Here is an 18,179-nt window from a genome sequence, read left to right on the forward strand (position 1 = left end):
GAGTTATTGCACACAGTATAAATAGAGTTATTGCAAAAGTTTCATGAAACTTTTGTTTCAATTGTGTGTGTGTCAGGATGTAAAATGTATTGATGTGGGTCCTGGCCAGAGATTAAAAGGTTGCTCTCAGGTATATACTTAGTAGTAAAATTGCTGGGCTTACAGGGTATTCCCATGTTTGACTTGACTAGGTTTATCAAATTACTTTCTAAAGTTTTTTTTTTTTTAATGTTCATTCTCACCCACAGAACACAAATGTTCTATTGCTGAACATCCTTGCCAATTCTTGTATTATGGGATTTTAATTTTTGCCAATTTGAGAGGTGTGAAATGGTATCTCATTGTGGTTTTAATTTGGATTTCCCTGATGACTTGGGAAATTGTCTTTCCATATATTAATTTACTATTCATTTGTGTTTTCTGTGACATACCTGTTTTTTAGTCCAGTTTTCTGTTGAGTTCTTTTTCCTTAAACATTCCTTATAGTATATATACTAATCCTTTGTCAGCTGTGTGTTATTAAATATAGATTTCCAGGTTGCAGTATGCCTTTTCACCCTTTCAGTGGTATCTTTTGATGAATAGAAGTTATTAATTTTGGTGTAGTTGAATTGATCAGTTCCTTTCCTTTATGTAAAGTTTGAGCTTTTTGTGTTTTAAGAAATTTTTGCCAAACTAGAGGTGATATTTTCTTAGGTTTTTCTAAATGTTTTATAATTTGGCTTTTACAATTTAAACCTTTGAACTATCTGGATTTGGTTTTTGTGTACTTGTAAAGAGAGATTCATTTTCACTTTTTTTTTTAAGCCAGTGTCCCAGACCATTTATTGAAACTTTTATCATTTCTCCACTAACCTACAGTATTAGCCATTATCCGTCAGGTTTCCATGTATGCCAGGATCTGTTTCTGTGTTTTCCGTTTTATTGCATTGGCTCATTTCTCTGTACCTACACTAATACCAGACTGCCTTAATTGTTATAGCTTATAATTCTTAATACTGATAGAGCAAATCTGGTACCATGTGGTTCTTCAGGATCTATTGACCCTTTGCTCTTCTGTATAAATTTTGGACTTTGCTTATCATGTACTTTTTAAAAAAACCTGTTGATGCTTTGATTAGAATTGCCTTGAATTTGTAGGGCAAGTTGGGGAGAATTGCATTCAGCTTTGTAGTTGAGAGTAGAACATCTGCAGAGTCTCTGTGTCGTCTACTTGGAGGGAGATATTTAGGAGTGCATAATTTTCACTTAGACTGAGAGAGAAAAAGATGTTTGGAGGGTGGGGTGCTCTTTGATTCCTCCTATTCCTGGGGCTCTACTCCCTTTCCAACCCAACCTCCCACACTTACAGTTCCTTTCTGGGAGCTAACACCTCTGACAGGGCCTGAACCTTGAGGGTTAGGAATCAGGGTTAGGAATGTGAATGTGTATGCACGTTCATGCTTGTATGAATACAGAAATCCATCTGCAATTTCATTCTCCTTTCTACATCCTGAGCTGCTGTTTCTCTCTCTAGTTTTATCCTAATTGCTTTTCATCTTTGGGCATTCCTCATAGATTTTGTTCCACGGTGAATAAAGAGGTTTGGTGTAGAAGGGGAGAGCCACAATATGTGCTTGGTCTATCACCTTTAAACAGAAGGATAAAAGGGGAAAAATTGTATTTTTATTTTAAAAAATTACAGTGACCCTAAGATCTTTGCCAACTCTAATGTAAAGCCTCATCTAGAGATATTAATTTTGTTCTCAAATTTACATCCCTTACTGCTGTCCTTATTACTAAACAGACAGCTAATATTTTCATTTAAAAAATAGACTCTAGAGTATCTTCAGTTATTCATTATTGGTTTTCATGTCACTGCAAAAATTAAGAAAATTAGAAATTGTACCTTTTATAACAACTTGCCTGAATAAATCTTTTTAATATCCCTGCTAATTATGTATCTTTTGCACTCTGTGAGTCATCAGAGATTCCATGATCAGCAAGGCAGATGATATCCCTGCCCTCATGCACTAATAAAAGACTGCAACGTATCATTACAAACTGTGAAAAGTGATAATAGGGATAGAGTAAGATGTCTGTAATATCTGGGAAGGCTTCCTAAAGAAGGGCTATTAGAGCTGAAGACTGAAGGATGAGTAAGTGAAAATAGGAGGATTTTGACAGTTAAAAAGTATGTTCTGTGCCTAGAAAAGAGTTTCAGTGGCCCAGGTACAGGGGGGGATCATAGCACGTTCATGGAGCTGAGTATGGTCAAGTGTGGTGTGAAGGCAGAGAAGAAGAGAGAATAATAGCATGATGTATGTAGGAAACTACAGGTAGCAGAAGAGGCTAAAGAGGTAGGCAGGGAGTAGTTCATAAAGGGCCCTTGTATTCCATGCTACAGAGCTCAGATTTTATCCTGTTTCCTGGGGAACCATTACAGGATTTTAAACAGTGGGAAGACCTGGTCACATTTCTGTCTTAAAGAGGCGAGACTAGTAGCTGTCTAGAAAACAGGTTTTGTTGGAGGTCTAAGACTGAAGTCAGAAACTAGTTAGGAGGATTTTGCAGTAGTCCAGGTGAGAAATGGGCTTAACAAGTATAGTAGTTTTGATAACGAAAAACGAAAATGTCAGTGAGCCATTGTCTTGGCTTATTTTTAAAAGCTCTATTCAGTTAGCTAGTGTTGAATGGTGTGTATTTATAAACTAAAGCAATTTTTGTATCTAATTATTCAACCTATATGCACCTTCACCTCTAGTTGGTTATGAAGATGACTTAGAACTGTAAATATTCTTTCTGGTCTCAAAATCTAGTTCTAAGATTAATAATAGTAGTCCATACTCCACTATTTCCTAGAGAATACCCTTCTGTGTGATGGAACAAGTTTAGGTCACCAGTTGGAAGCTGTTTTGGGTCAAAAGAACAAAGTAATCAGTAATCACTGATTCTGTTAAACAGAAAAGTCTTCCTTTTAAAGAAATGGGGGCTTTTTTAGCCTTAGACTCTAGCTCAGATGTAGCCTAAGTAGTGGTGGCTTTTAAGGGTATGGTAGTGGCATATTTAGGATTCTTTCAAGTACCTTTTGTGCAGCACATCACTCAGGGTACCCACCTCTTAGCTGAAGGTTGCTGCCTGACTGCTTGTTTTATTGTCTCATGGAGTTGAAAAATGATGCTAAGAATCCTTTTTTCCCCCAGTCCACTAAAAAGTTGTGCATTTTTATTAAAAGAAGTTTCTTTCCCTGTTCCATTACTTCCCATCAAGTTGCTGGGTGGACATCCTGTAGGTAGATGATTGTGGGGGTTTTTTTGTTGTTGTTTGTCCATATAGCTCTTGGATTCCAGAGTTATAAAGCAGTGGTTCTGTTTACATAGCAATATCCTTCCAGCACATTGTTTGATTTGAGACATGCCTCAGGATCTTTTTGTTTTAGATACTGTTTTTAATATCCCTTTCCCCTCCTACTAGGACTACTAAAATTCAAGGAGTATTTGTGTGTATGTGTGTTATATAAAAACAAGCGAAATTAAACAGATTTTTAGGGTATTGTGCTTCAAGTTCTGCTTAATCATCTTCACTTCTTTCCTTTAACCCTTTATTCTATACTCCTAACATATATGAAACTTTCTATTAAATATCTGTAAAGTTTTCAAAATTCCCAAGTTGAAAAATATGGCTGGGCCTTAGATACAACAGGAACCGGGAATTCTCCTGCTATATGTCTAGTTTTTCTGCTTTCTGTGTATCTGGTCATATTTCTTTCCTATATCAGACTGATTTTTTTTCTCTGTGTGTTGGGAAATACAGCCCTCAACAGTTCCTGGGCTTTATTTCTTACATTCACTGGTGAGAGACTGATTCTAAGGGTCCTAAGTCTGGCTTAGTTTATGTATTCACCCCTGAACCAATCAAACTGTCTGGGAGTGTGTGGGCAACTGTGCCTGACATGGCTTAAATTAGATGCCTACCTTGGACCAGTAATCTGTAATCAGGGTCATATAAGAAAATGGTGGGCTTCCCTGGTGGCGCAGTGGTTGAGAGTCTGCCTGCCGATGCAGGGGACACGGGTTCGTGCCCCGGTCCGGGAAGATCCCACATGCCGCGGAGCGGCTGGGCCCGTGAGCCATGGCCGGTGAGCCTGTGCGTCCGGAGCCTGTGCTCCGCAACGGGAGAGGCCACAACAGTGAGAGGCCTGCGTACCGCAAAAAAAAAAAAAAGAAAGAAAGAAAATGGCATCTTTCCCAACTATGTACATATCAGAAGTGGATACTGAGCAGATTTTATAAAAAGAAGAAACAAATACTTTTATATAGTGCATGAAATTGTATGTTTTTCTGTCAGCAGTTCAGAGCCGTATAAAGAGTCATCAACTATTAGTTTATAGTTGGTTAATAAATATTTCCTCCTATATGCAGGATACCAAGTTAGAAGTCAAGGGACATAATAGAGAAAGTAGAGGGCATGACTTCAGTTTATTCACGGTCTAATGGAATATGAAAGATTGTTTATGAGAGATGTAAATGTGCATTTCAGTAAAGGTAGCAAAGTTTATATTAGGCTTAACAGTTGCATTTCCCTCTGCTCCTTTCCATGACCAATGCGTGCTGCCCTTCTACCATAGCCTATTAGGAGAATCTAATGGTTAAACATGCCTCTATTTACTCTCCCTCCCCAGACACAACTAAAATAACAGTAAAAAAAGAATTATTTTTTCTATCACAAGGACAAAGAGAACGGGAGAGGAGACAGTAGTATACAAGAGATTTCAATACATATTTGGAAGAGTGAAGTGGTGGAGAATGGTAACTGACTAAGCAGAACAGAGGAAGACATACCCTAAGTGTTTGCAGAGGGGAATGTTAATGAGAAGTGACCAATTTCCCTTGTAAAAACCTCAGAGGCTCAGGATTTAGAGGTACACAATTGTGTGTGTGTGTGTGTGTGTGTGTGGTTGTGTGTAATACATAGGCTGAAAAGGGGGAATTAGTTGAATATCTATATAGGATGTGTTGAAGGCCCTCAGGGCGCCTCCTTTATCCCATAGGCATGCAAATATAACTCCATCCTCTGGGAGAATAAAAGAACAAAAAGATATTTATATTTATTTGAGGAGAATTAAGTCTGAGAGTCTCCTTATTCTTGTAGAGGAGTCAGAAAAAGGTATAGAACCAAAATGAAAAAGGCAGATTCAGGAAAGTTAACATACTGAACTTCTTTCTTCTGTCCTGCTTTTAGAGCACTTGTGCCTTGAGTCAAAGCCCTCAGACAAGAGAATGAACGATTTTTTTCTGGATAAACAGAATGTCCTGGGGAGAAATATTTCAGATACTCCATACCCATCCTTACCTTTAATGAAAAGCCTGACTTATCTCCCAGTTAACTTTTTAATACTTTTCTGTACGAGTAGACAGCAAAGCATCACCAGACATTTGAGAAAAACCCTTAACATAAGAGAGTCCAAAACAACATGGGGCAAAATGTGAATGTAGAAGAAACAGGGAGGGAAAAAAACCCAGCATACACACACACATAAACTATATAATCTTCAAAGAGAGAAGATAAAGTGCATCCATGAAACAGGAAAAGTATTCTCAGAGAAAAAATGATCAGAGAACAATGAGAAATAATTATTGGAATATCAACAGTTAAGATTATCAACACAAACAAAAGATATCAATAGGCAAAGCATTGGAAGATAGTCAAGAAAATTTTCCCAGGTTGTTGAAAGTACAAAGATGGAAAATATGAGAGAAAAGGTAACAGTTATAAGATCAGACCAGGATGGACTTATCTAACTAATAATGACAAAGAAAATAGAAGAAAATAATTAAATAATAGAAAAAAATTTCCAGATCTGAAGAATATGATTTCTAGGTGGAGGCAGCTCACTGAGTGCTCAACACAGTGAAAGAATGAAGACCATATCAAATCACATCATCCTGAAGTTTCATTATACCACAGATAAGACGGCAAAACCTGTTATACTTCCACTCAAGATGGAGTAACAAGGACCAGATTTATCTCCCCATCTAAAAAAACTAAAACACTGGGAAAAAATGTATGAAACAACAGTTTTCAAGACATTGGACATCAAATAGTAAAGGAAAGTGATCCCAAAGAGATGGGAAACAAATGAGTTGAGTCCTATAATTGATGCAGCTTATTGCCTGAAGAGTTTACAGCAGTAGGGAGGGACAATTAAGTGGTCTCATAAAGTTGAAAAACAGAACTGGGAATTTGGGGGTGCCAAGGCTCCTAGTTTTTAGTCAGAGTATCAGAGAGTAAACAGCTGAACAGAGAGAGAGAAAAAGAGATCTGCAGAGGGTTCCCTTTGAGTCTTCAGTAGCACATGCGTGTGAGGAAACTACCCAAAACTGGAGGGAAAAAACCACTGGAAATTATAAAAGGGAACAGCCTTTAAAGCTCACACAGGGCCCAGAATATTTCCTGTTCCCACTATTCAGAGTACAAAATATTGGATAGAGGTCTTGCCTCAGTAGCAGGACAGAATTAGCCCTAGATTAAATGCTGCTCTAGCCCTGCCTAACAAAACTTTAAAAATAATACCTAAAAGGATCAACTGTTTCTAAATTTATTTCTCTCCTATATGAGTAGACAGCTAAGAATCACCTATCTGTGTCCCAGAACAAAGTTCACAGATGTTTATAGGAATGCAAAAATATCTGCACCTAACAAGGAAAAAATGTCAGCCTGGTATCCAGTCAATATTTGTAAATAAATATGAGCAAATGAGTAAAATCCATCAATTGGAATCAATACCAGAATAACACAGGTGATAGAATTAGTAGGCATGTACATTAAAATATTTAAATAACTGTATCCTATATGTTGAAGAACCCAAAGGAAGGATTCAGCATATTAAGGAAAAGCAAAGGAAGAGAGAAAAAAGAGCAAATCAAAATTCTAGAGTTGGAAAATACACTGGACAAAACTAACAGTAGACTAGACATTGCAGAGTAAAAGATTAGTGAATTTGAAGACCATGGCAATAGAAAGCATCAAAATAAAACTTGGAGAAAAAAGACTGAAAAAGTGAACAACCATGGGACAACTTCACGCAGACTAATGTAAGTATAACTGAAGTCTCTAAAGGAGGGGAAGGAGAGACATTTAGAAAACAATACTTACAATAAGGGCCTACTGTATAGCACAGGGAACTCTATACTCAGTACTCTGTAATGACCTATATGGGAAAAGAATCTAAAAAAGAGTGGATACAGGTATATGTATAACTGATTCACTTTGCTGTACACCTGAAACTAACATAACATTGTAAATCAGCTATACTCCAATAAAAATTATTAAAAAAAAAAAAACTTAAAACTTTAAACAGTGGCTGATTTCTTCCCCCAGAATTTAATGGGCACTATAAACCCACAGATTCAAGAAGTTCAGTAGATTCTGAGCACAGGAAACATGATGAAAACTGCACAAAAGCACATAATCATTGTTTAAAACCAGTGATAGAAAAATCTTAAAAACATCCAGACCTTAGGCTCAATTTTCTTTTTTTTAAAATAATTTTATTTTTATTTTATTTTACTTATTTATTTTTGTCTATGTTGGGTCTTTGCTGCTGTGCACGGGCTTTCTCTAGTTGTGATGAGCAAGGGCTACTCGTTGTGGTGTGCGGGCTTCTCACTGCGGTGGCTTCTCTTGTGGAGCATGGGCTCTAGGCCCACGAGCTTCAGTATTCAGTAGTTGCAGCATACAGGCTCAGTAGTTGTGGCTTGTGGGCTCTAGAGCCCAGGGTCAGTAGTTGTGGCGCACAGGCTTAGTTGCTCTGCAGCATGTGGGATCTTCCCATACCAGGGATCGAACCCATGTTCCCTACATTGGCAGGTGGATTCTTAACCACTGCACCATCAGGGAAGTCCATAGGCTCAATTTTCTGTGAACCTAAAACTGCTCTAAAAAAGTCTGTTTAAAAAAAAAACGCTGTCAGAAAGAAAAGACACATATAGAAGGGGGAAAAAAGGTAATTATAAAAAAAATATGTAGCTAATCCAAAAGAAGAAAAAAAGGAAGTGGGAACAAAGAATAGATAGAGATGATTATAAAACAAATGAAAGAATGGTGGGTTTAAACCTAACTATAGCAATCACATTAAATGTTACTGATCTAGACACCCTGTTTAAAAGACAGAGATTAACAGATTGCTAAAGCAGACCTAAATTTATATGCAACCTATAAGAAACCCACTTTAAAAATATAAAACCACAAAATAGGTTAAAATAAAATAATTTTTTTAGGGCTTCCCTGGTGGCACAGTGGTTGAGAGTCCTCCTGCTGATGCAGGGGACGTGGGTTCGTGGCCCCACCTGGGAGGATCCCACATGCCGCGGAGCGGCTGGGCCCGTGAGCCATGGCCGCTGGGCCTGCACGTCCGGAGCCTGTGCCCCACAACAGAAGAGGCCACAGCAGTGAGGGGCCCGTGTACCGCAAAAAAAAAAAAAAAAAATTTTTAAAGTATGCTAACAATGGGACTTCCCTGGTGGCGCAGTGGATAAGACTCCACACTCCCAATGCAGGGGGCCAGGGTTTGATCCCTGGTCAGGGAACTAGATCCCACATGCATGCCGCAACTAAGAGTTCACATGTCACAACTAAGGAGGCCACATGCCGCATCTAAGGAGCCGGCAAGCCGCAAGACCCGGTGCAACCAAATAAATAAATAATTTTTTTAAAGACTGTGAACAGCTTCAAAAAAAAAAGAGAGCACTGGTGCTTTAAAAAAAAAATAAAGTATGCTAACAATGAAAAAGAGCTGGATGGGCTTTGTTAATATCAGACAAAGTAGATTTTAGAGCAAGAAATAGTCCTCTAGTTAAGGGATAAGGAATAATTCATTTTATAATGATAATAGGGTCTATTCATCAATATAGTGTAATAGAGCTAAACATTTATGCACTTAATAGCAGAGCTTCAAAATACATGAAACAAAAAACAGATTTCAAGAAGAAATAGACGAGCACAGTTATAGTTGGAAATTCCAGTACACTTTCACAATAATTGGTAGAACAAGTAGACAGAAAATTGCTAAAACTATCAGCCAACTTCACCAATTGACCTTTATAGAATATTCCATTCTTTTTAAGTGAACGTGGAACATTTACAAAGATGTATTCTGTGGCCATTTTTAAAAGTCTCTATAAATTTAGGAAGATTCAAATCACAAAGTATATTCTGTGACCACAGTGTAATTAAGTTAGAAATCAGTAGCAGAAAGATCCCTGGAAATACTTGGAAAGTAAATAAAAGCACTTCCAAATAAATGAAGAAATTAAAAGAATATTTAGGAAATACATAAAACTGAATGAAAATGAAAATTCAAGACATCTATATCTGCATGATGCTGCTAAAGCAGTACTTAGAGGAAATTTATAGTATTTAAAACATCCATATGAGAAAAGAAAAGAAAGATTTCAAATCAGTGATTTCAGCTAAGCCATTTTAATAAACTAGAAGGAAAGAACAGGTGAGATCCAGAGTAAGTAGATGAAAAGAAATAATAAAAGTCAAAGCAGAAATCAGTGAAATAAAAAAAAAATACAGAAAAATCAATGAAATAAGTTAATTCGTTGAGAATACCAATAAAATAGGTGAACCTTTAGCAAGACTGACAGGGTAGTCGGGAGGCAGAAAAGACACAAATTATCAATATTGAGAATGACAGAGATGGTATCTCTATACATTTTACAGATATTAAAAAGGTAGTATTATGAACAAATATATACAGATAAATTCAACACATTAAAGTGAAAAGATTTCTTGAAAGACACAAGTTTTCAACGCTCACTCAAAAAAGAAATATGTAACCTGAAAACCCTATATTTCTTAGGAAAATTTAGTTTATAGTTACTAGCCTTCCCACAAAGACTCAGATGGCTCCATTGGTGAATTTTACCAAGCATGTGAGGTAGAAACGTGACCAATTCTACACAAACTTCTAGAAAATTGAATAGGAAGGAATACTTCCCAAATCATTTTATGAGACCAGCATTACTCATACCCCAACCAAAGACATTACAAGAAAAGAAAGCTACACACCAATATCCTTCATTAACATAGATGCAAAATCTTAGCAAGATTTTAGTAATTACAACCCAACAGTATACATAAAGAGTAATACATCATGACCAAGTGGATTTCATTTCAGTAATGCAGGGTTGGTGTAACATTTGGAAATCAATCAGTGTAATTTACTATATTAACAAAATTTAAAAGGTGAACCACACGTTCATCTCAATAGATGTAGAAAAAGCATTTGACGAAATCCAATATTCATTTCTGATCAAAGCATTCAGCAAATTTGAAATAGAAGTAAATACCTTTAACGTCTTTGAAAAACTTACCTCTGGTATCAAACTTGGTGGAGAAAAAATGGCTTTTGCTACTTAGATTAGGAAAAATACAAAGATTTCCCTTTCACCACTTTTATTCAACAGTGTGCTAGAGGTTCTAGCCAGCGCAACAAGGCAAGAAAAATAAATGAAAGGAATCCAGAGCGGGAAGGAAGAAGTAAAGCTGTCTTTATTCACCAGCAACATAATTGAAATTTTTTTTTTTTTTTTTTTTTTTTGCGGTACGCGGGCATCTCACTGTTGTGGCCTCTCCCATTGCGGAGCACAGGCTCCGGAGGCGCAGGCTCAGCAGCCATGGCTCACGGGCCCAGCCGCTCCACGGCATGTGGAATCTTCCTGGACCAGGGCACGAACCGTGTCCCCTGCATCGGCAGGCGGACTCTCAACCACTGCGCCACCAGGGAAGCCCGAAACTTTATAGGAAATTCTGTGATAGCTACAAAATGCTACTGGAAGAAAAAGTAAGGCTTAATATTAATAGTAAGGTTTCAGGATATAAGATCAGTATTTAAGAATCAATTGTGTTTCTCTATGCCATCAATGAACATTTGAAATTTAAAAAGCTGTATGTACCATTTGCAGTAGCATCAGACCTTTTGAAATACTGTGGCAGAAATCAGACAAAAGCAGTAACAGATCTGTACAACGATAACTATAAAACATTGCTGAGAGAAATGAAAGAAGACCTAAGTAAGTGGAGAGAGTCACTATTTTCATGGATTAGAAGACACAATATTGTTAATAAATCGGTTCTCCCTAAAATGATCTATCGATTCAGTGCAGTCTAAATCAAAATCCCAGCAGGCTTTTTTTTGGAAATTATCAAGATTATTCTAAAATTCACATGGAAATGCAAAAGACCTAGAATACAGCCAAACAATTTTTTAAAAAAGAAAAGGTCGGGGACTTCCCTGGTGGTCCAGTGGTAAAGAATCTGCCTTCCAATGCAGGGACGTGGGTTTGATGCCTGGTTGGGGAACTAAGATCCCACATGCCACAGGGCAACTAAACCTGTGCACCACAACTACTGAGCTCGTGCACCTCAACCAGAGAGCCCACGTGCTGCAAACTACAGAGCCCATGCACTCTGGAGCCCGCATGCCCTGGAGCCTGCACGCCACAACTAGAGAGAAAAAACCCGCACACCACAACTAGAGAGAAGCCCGAGTGCCACAACTGGGGAGAAGCCCGCACACCGCATCGAAAGATCCTGCATGCTGCAACTAAGACCCAATGCAGCTGAAAAAAATAAAGAAAATAAATTATAAAAAATAAATAAAAATATATGTATAAAACAAGAAAAACTTGTGAATTCTTTTTAAAAAAGAAAGAAAAAAAAGAAAGAAAAGATCACAAGGCTTATACTGTGTAGTTTCAATGCTTATTATAAAACTACAGTAATCCAGGCAGTCTTATACTATTGGCATAAGATAAAGAGATTATTGCAAGAGAGTTGAACATCCAGAAATAGACCTGTGCATATATATATGGTCAACTGATTTTCAACAGTGGTTCAGAATGAGAAAGTGGCTTTGGCCTTCTAAATAGCAACACTGGAAATTAGAAGAAATTCAAAGGGGGATGGTATTTTCAACCTAAATACATATATAGTTAGTCAAGAACTATCATATATAGTTAGTCAAGAACTATAAATTAAAACAAAGGTGTATACCAGAAGAGGAGAACACAGGATACAGAAAATAGATTCTAGCACAGCATAAAAGTGAAGGAATGACCTAGGACCAATAGCTGTGCCAGAAGCCTGCGCATGATAAACTACTGCAGATTAGAGCAAGAGGATCTGAGAGCAAGGTGTCTAGGTGGGGAAAAAAAAGGAACTGATGTGTTTGAATTTACAGAGAATATTATTGATAGGTGTGTGGCAGAAATGTTGTAAAAATAATTGGCAGAACCACAGAAGAACTGGGAAATCTTAAAATGTAAGTTATTAATGTCAATAAAAAAGAAGAGTTAGAGTTGCTGCACAAGAAAGGTGATGTGGTCCTTGTAAACTACCTGTTTATATGGTGTATATTATCCATAGTCATAGTAATGTAAATTGTTCTTTCTAGATGAGTATAGCTCACTGGAAATAGGACTTGATAGACTTTGTTTTCCAGATTGTTCAGCATCTGAGGTGTAGTTCTTTATTTATGAGAGAACCGATAATCTAAGGGGCTCTCTCTTCTGCCCTGAGGGCTTTTATTCAGGCCTGGTGCTGGGTCAGTCTGTGTGCCTCTTTAATCAGAACACAGGTTGACACCCTCCCCCTCCTCCCCCCTCCCCCAACCCTGGCCCTTGATGACAGAATAGGTTTCTGTACTTGATTTATCAGTTTCCTATCAGCCGGTGTTTTTAGGGAAAATTTCTTTTTTAGAATAATTTTGTTCCTAGTCTGTTTTGGGAAAACTATAAACATGATTATAAGTACCTTTATTAATCTTGTTTAAAGAGGCTCTTTTTTTAATGCCCTCTAGGAAGTAAGAAGAAAGAGAAGGAAAGGCCAGAAATTTCTCCTCCATCTGATTTTGAGCACACCATCCATGTTGGCTTTGATGCTGTTACTGGTGAATTCACTGTAAGTTTACCAAGTTGAGACTCATATATAAAGCAGTACTCAAACCTTTCCTTTCAGTATTAAATTTGAAGTTAACTTTTCCATCCACACGTTAACTGTGAATTCTTAGTGCTTTTCTCTTCTTACCAAAGTGTTTGTGTTTAGATGTGTTCTTTTCCTAGGGAGCTGAGCCTATTGATTATAATTTGCAAAATAGATTTAGAAAACCAGACATTTTTTAGAATTTAGTCATACCTGCAATTATGTAGATTGATTTGTTTTATATATTTTCTAACTTTCCTCTGGAAATTGATCTAATTAGAGCAATTCAAAACAACTAACTTCTGAATATCTTTTTGTTAGGGCATGCCAGAACAGTGGGCTCGATTATTACAGACCTCCAATATCACCAAACTAGAGCAAAAGAAGAATCCTCAGGCTGTGCTGGATGTCTTAAAGTTCTATGACTCCAACACAGTGAAGCAGAAATATCTGAGCTTTACTCCTCCTGGTAAGACATCAGACCATGGTAAAAGGCTCACTTAAATGGGATTGTAGAGTTGTGGAGCACTTCTGGATAAAAAGATTGCTTCTGGAAAAATTAAAAAGCTAAGCTACTTTTTTTTCCCTGCATACATCCTGCCTTTTGTAAACTCATTGTGGCAGTTCTTATGTATAATTTGGAGTCTGGGGATTATATTAATCTCTTAGTTTTGCCAAAAGTGGGTGTTTGGGCCTTTTGTTTGTTTTTTTCTCTTTACTGTTTTTGAATGAGTTCAGCAATAGAAGGGAAAGAGGCTGATTTATAGGCATGTTTGTACTAGAAATATATTTATTGTCAGTGGGACAGGTTGTTTTACTATATATAAATGCACAGACTTTGAAGTAAAAAATGTTTGCTCAAAAATTGAAACTCGTCACATATATAAACATAAAATGAGCGTTAGAACTAAAAGTATTTTTTCCTCAGAATTGGAATATCATCAGGTAAGAATTGGAGAATAGTGGGGTTTTCTTAAGTTTATTTGTTCAAATAAGGATTATAATAAAACCCATACATTACAGTTGATTGTGGTATCTCTTGCATCTCTTATTATTTAGGCTTCCCCTCCCTCACGTTGGTTGCTCTCATGCTCTCCTTTTCTTGCAGTTTATTTGTTAAAGAAACAGAATCATTTGTCCTGTTTACCTCAGTGTAGATTTTGCTAATTACATCACAGGTTATTATTTAATATGTTTCTCTGTCCTCTCAAGTCATACATGTAGTTTTAAAAAACAATATGACTGAGCTAAAAATCATACATTTAGTTTTAATTAATTGTACTTATTTGATTGCATTCTCGTAGAAATAAGGGCTGTGTTGAAGGAAGAAATAGAGCCCACTTGGTAAATCTTGACCTTTTTTACATAGCCTAGTACAACGTTAGCAAAAGGTCAGATTTGTCCCCAACTTCCTTGTCAACTTCTAAGTCTGTGTAAATGAATAATCTTTTTTTTAATCAGTGTTTGAACAGAGAATGGTATATTCATGTGTGTGTGTGTCTGGTCATTTTAAAAGGTAAAACAAAACTTGCTCTTCTAAACTCCAGAATGAATATTGTGATATTTAGTCTTCATGAACTGTGTTTTGTCTTCAGGGATTTGCTTTCATACTGATCGAAATTTATGTCAGTAATTTTCCTTTGCAGAGTTACTGTTGGTTTCTTTAAGTTCCTTGATAGGCAGTTTGCTGGAGAAAAATATCATTATGAATAGACTTCTGTCTTATTTTAAGAAATACAGGTATAGTTTCAAATAAAATTTTTTTATTAAGGTATAATTTCACGCTGCAAAAATCACCCACTCGAAGTATACAATTCAATGATTTTTAGCAAATTTACAGAGTTCCATTAAATTTGAGGTTTATAATGTGTAAATTCTTGTTTGAATACTGATATTGTTTTTCTCAAGACTTAATTCAACTTAAAATGAAATCAGTCTAAGAACTTTTTACTTGCTCTGCTTTATCTTTTTTTCCTTTTATCGTATAAAATTGTTTTGTTTTTTGAATTGTTAACTTAGCATTATTTTCTGTTTTGTATTCAGAGAAAGATGGCTTCCCATCTGGAACACCAGCAGTAAGTTAATATGTTATTTCTTATAGCTCTTGTTCTAATTTAAGTTACCCCAAACAAGTCTCAGTTTTTATTTTACTTTCTGAAATAAATTACAGCCTCCAGAAATAGCTACTTAATATTGATGTATGTTTTTAGCTAGCCACTTGATTATTGGAGGAAGCCATATTAAGCAAATAGAATTTCCTCAAGTGATGCTTAAAGTAACTAAAGCTTATGATCTTTAGAGCAGTTTAGCTACTTTTGATAATGTTTCCATATATAAACATGAACATAAGGAACTTGCCAGCATTTTCCTCTGGCATCATCCTACTGAATATATACTATGGAAATATACTGAACAATGGAAGCCTGTCAGAATCTTCAGAGTTGTCTGAAACTTTATCTAAGTTATCATGTAAGCACAAATACCTCTTGCCAACAGCAGCTATTTTATTTTCAATTTCTCAATTAGGAGGACACAGTCTCCTGGAGTTTTTTGAAGACTATATGTAATAACATGTAAAGTACCTACTTAGCATACACCTGGCATATAATAAGCTCTGTATAAAGGATAATGCCTTCCTCTTTTGCTTTGTTAGCCACAACTTCTGATGATTCTAGCTGTTTTAAATAGCCAGAACTCTCTGACTTATACAAAGTCCAGAGGATTTTTGTTTTTGGTCTTAACAGGTGAAATGATTGTTTACTTTTTGGGCTTGTTAAAACGGTATAAAATTCTCTATAAAAGGTATGAATTCCCTCTTAAGAATACTTGGTATTTACTGTATACATTTGTTTCATAAACTTTTCTGTAACGTATAGAATTACCTTTACTATTTTTTTTTTTTTTTTTTTGTGGTACGCGGGCCTCTCACTGTTGTGGCCTCTCCCATTGCGGAGCACAGGCTCCAGACGTGCAGGCTCAGCGGCCATGGCTCACGGGCCTAGCCGCCCTGCAGCATGTGGGATCTTCCCGGACCGGGGCACGAACCCGTGTCCCCGGCGTCGGCAGGTGGACTCTAAACCACTGCGCCACCAGGGGAGCCCCTACCTTTACTTTTTAAATGATTAGATTAGAACCAGTGAGGTTTTATTGCTTTGAAATGAGCTATTATTTTTTCAAGTATGGTGAAAAAGAGAGAGAGTCATATTTGACTTGTCTTCCTCACTTTGCTCCTGTGATAAATGCAGCTGAATACCAAGGGTTCGGAAACAGCAGTAGTAACAGAAGAAGACGATGATGATGAAGAGACTCCTCCTCCTGTTATTGCCCCACGACCAGATCATACAAAATCAGTGAGTTTCTGATTAGTGAATTGGGTTGTGTGTATCTGTGCATGTGTGTTTTAAAAAGCAGCCTGTACTTGACTTCCAGTGATTAATTTTTTAAAAGTCCTCAGGCTTAAAATGTTTTAATATGGGATATTTGACTAGGAGATCTTTACCTAAACACCACTCATCAAAAAACTAGTTTTTTGAAAATTAAAACCGAATGGATTCTTTAAAAGTTAAAATACTTTTCTCATTTTGTTTTCTTTCTGTATTACACCATCTGTTCCAGAGAACTCATCTGTTTCTCTGCCTCTTTCTGTTTATCTCAGTGCAGAAAAGTACTGTATCTAAAACTTGGATCTTACCTTTTATCCAAATTACGTATTTAACTCCCATTTAACATTTCTGTTAAAGCCTTGGTATCATTCAAGAGGCTGCCGAGAGTGAAGTTTCTAACAGATATGGGAGAATTTTAATAATAAAAACCTTAGATAGAGACAGAAAGAGTCTTGTCCCTCTCCCTGTACTAATACAAATAAAGTCCGGGGAGCATGATGAAGTGTTGGCACAATAGGCGGGTAAGGCTCCAAGGACTGCCATTGGGTCCTCATCTAATGATAGAGAGCTCTATTTTCTTTACCACTTAGAACTGGCTGTTTGAAATGAAATGGTAGATATTATATTTGTATAAAAAAATTCTGTGGAAATTAATAATAGTTATTTCAACATCAGGGTTTCTTTGCTCCTTATTTCTCTCTTGTAGAAAAAATATGACTTCTAACTTGTACTTCTTTTTGCTTCATTTCTTGCATATTATTTTCAGTCTGGTTACACTTAAATTTCATTCACAGATCTGCTGTTTTGCTAGACAGACTTTTAAAATATATACATGACGTGCCAAAGAAAAATGTTTCACATTGCATCTTAGTTACCAGTCTTTTATAAGACAAGTCTGAAAATACTATTCTCATTCTTTAGAACACTGAGGACAACTTAGTTTTTGTCAAAAATCAAAGAACTGCTGAACAGTGTGCCAGTAAGAATACCTAAAAATATATTTCCTCAAGTCTCGGTAATTAACTGTTTCTCTGCAGATTTATACACGGTCTGTAATTGATCCTATTCCTGCACCAGTTGGTGATTCTAATGTTGATAGTGGTGCCAAGACTTCAGACAAACAGAAAAAGAAGGCCAAAATGACAGATGAAGAGATTATGGAGAAATTAAGTATGTTAACTACATTTTACATTATTCTTAAATTGTTATCAGCCCCTGAAACATTTGGCCCAGATGGATCTTGATTTATGTCTTATATGTTGGCTTAAGACATAAAAAATAAATTGTTTTCTTCTAGGAACAACAGCTTCAATTAATGTAGTAAAGCCAAAATAATACTGTTCTTTGCTTTCTTATTATTATGTGCTGGCTAGTGAGCAGCATCTTTGCAAAATAGTCAGTACCTTGGGGAGCAATACTTCTTCTCAAAGGGCCAAATCTATGGGTCCTAGTTGGAAACTTTATCAGAGGAAGTTTGTATATATTTATGCACACCTGTAGAATAAAATATGTCCCTAAATAACTAAACAAAATGGCCTATATAGATAATATGTGTAAGCATAAAATATATTTTTTTCTCTTCTCCTTTTTCATCCATCAGCTATCATTGGCCTGGATCAAGCACTGGAAATAATACACACAGTGCCAGAGAGGGTAGCAATAACATCTCACTACAAGTCTGTAGCAACTTTAGTTATAAAGGATACTGACCTAGAGGGATCAAGGAAAAATATTATATATTGGCAGTAGGCTTGAGATTGGGTACCTATGTAAAACTGGATTATTTCTGTGAATTTCCTTGATATGCCCCTCTCTCTTTTTACCTAG

At 36.5% G+C, this 18,179-nt stretch overlaps 1 protein-coding gene across 7 annotated transcripts in view; it reads left to right on the forward strand.

Annotated features, from left to right (window-relative positions):
• PAK2 (p21 (RAC1) activated kinase 2) overlaps positions 1–18,179 on the forward strand; it is a 95,594-nt gene that overhangs the window by 52,766 nt on the left and 24,649 nt on the right. For 6 of the 7 annotated variants that reach the window (XR_002643880.3, XM_022568648.2, XM_089910017.1 and 3 more), the window contains exons 3-7: positions 12,848–12,948; positions 13,291–13,438; positions 15,013–15,044; positions 16,215–16,319; positions 17,390–17,522. Coding sequence is in view for 6 of the 7 variants with exons in the window: in XM_022568648.2 (XP_022424356.1) it covers positions 12,848–12,948; positions 13,291–13,438; positions 15,013–15,044; positions 16,215–16,319; positions 17,390–17,522 (519 nt within the window). In the remaining variant the exon portion in view is untranslated. Of the gene's footprint in view, positions 1–4,708; positions 4,901–12,847; positions 12,949–13,290; positions 13,439–15,012; positions 15,045–16,214; positions 16,320–17,389; positions 17,523–18,179 lie in introns of those variants that run through there. The other variant, XM_022568659.3, reaches the window with a different exon arrangement.

The sequence above is a fragment of the Delphinapterus leucas genome, chromosome 4, assembly GCF_059928025.1.
Source record: "Delphinapterus leucas isolate spDelLeu-1000000601 "Yukka" chromosome 4, BTC_Dleu_Yukka2, whole genome shotgun sequence".
NCBI lineage: Eukaryota > Metazoa > Chordata > Mammalia > Artiodactyla > Monodontidae > Delphinapterus > Delphinapterus leucas.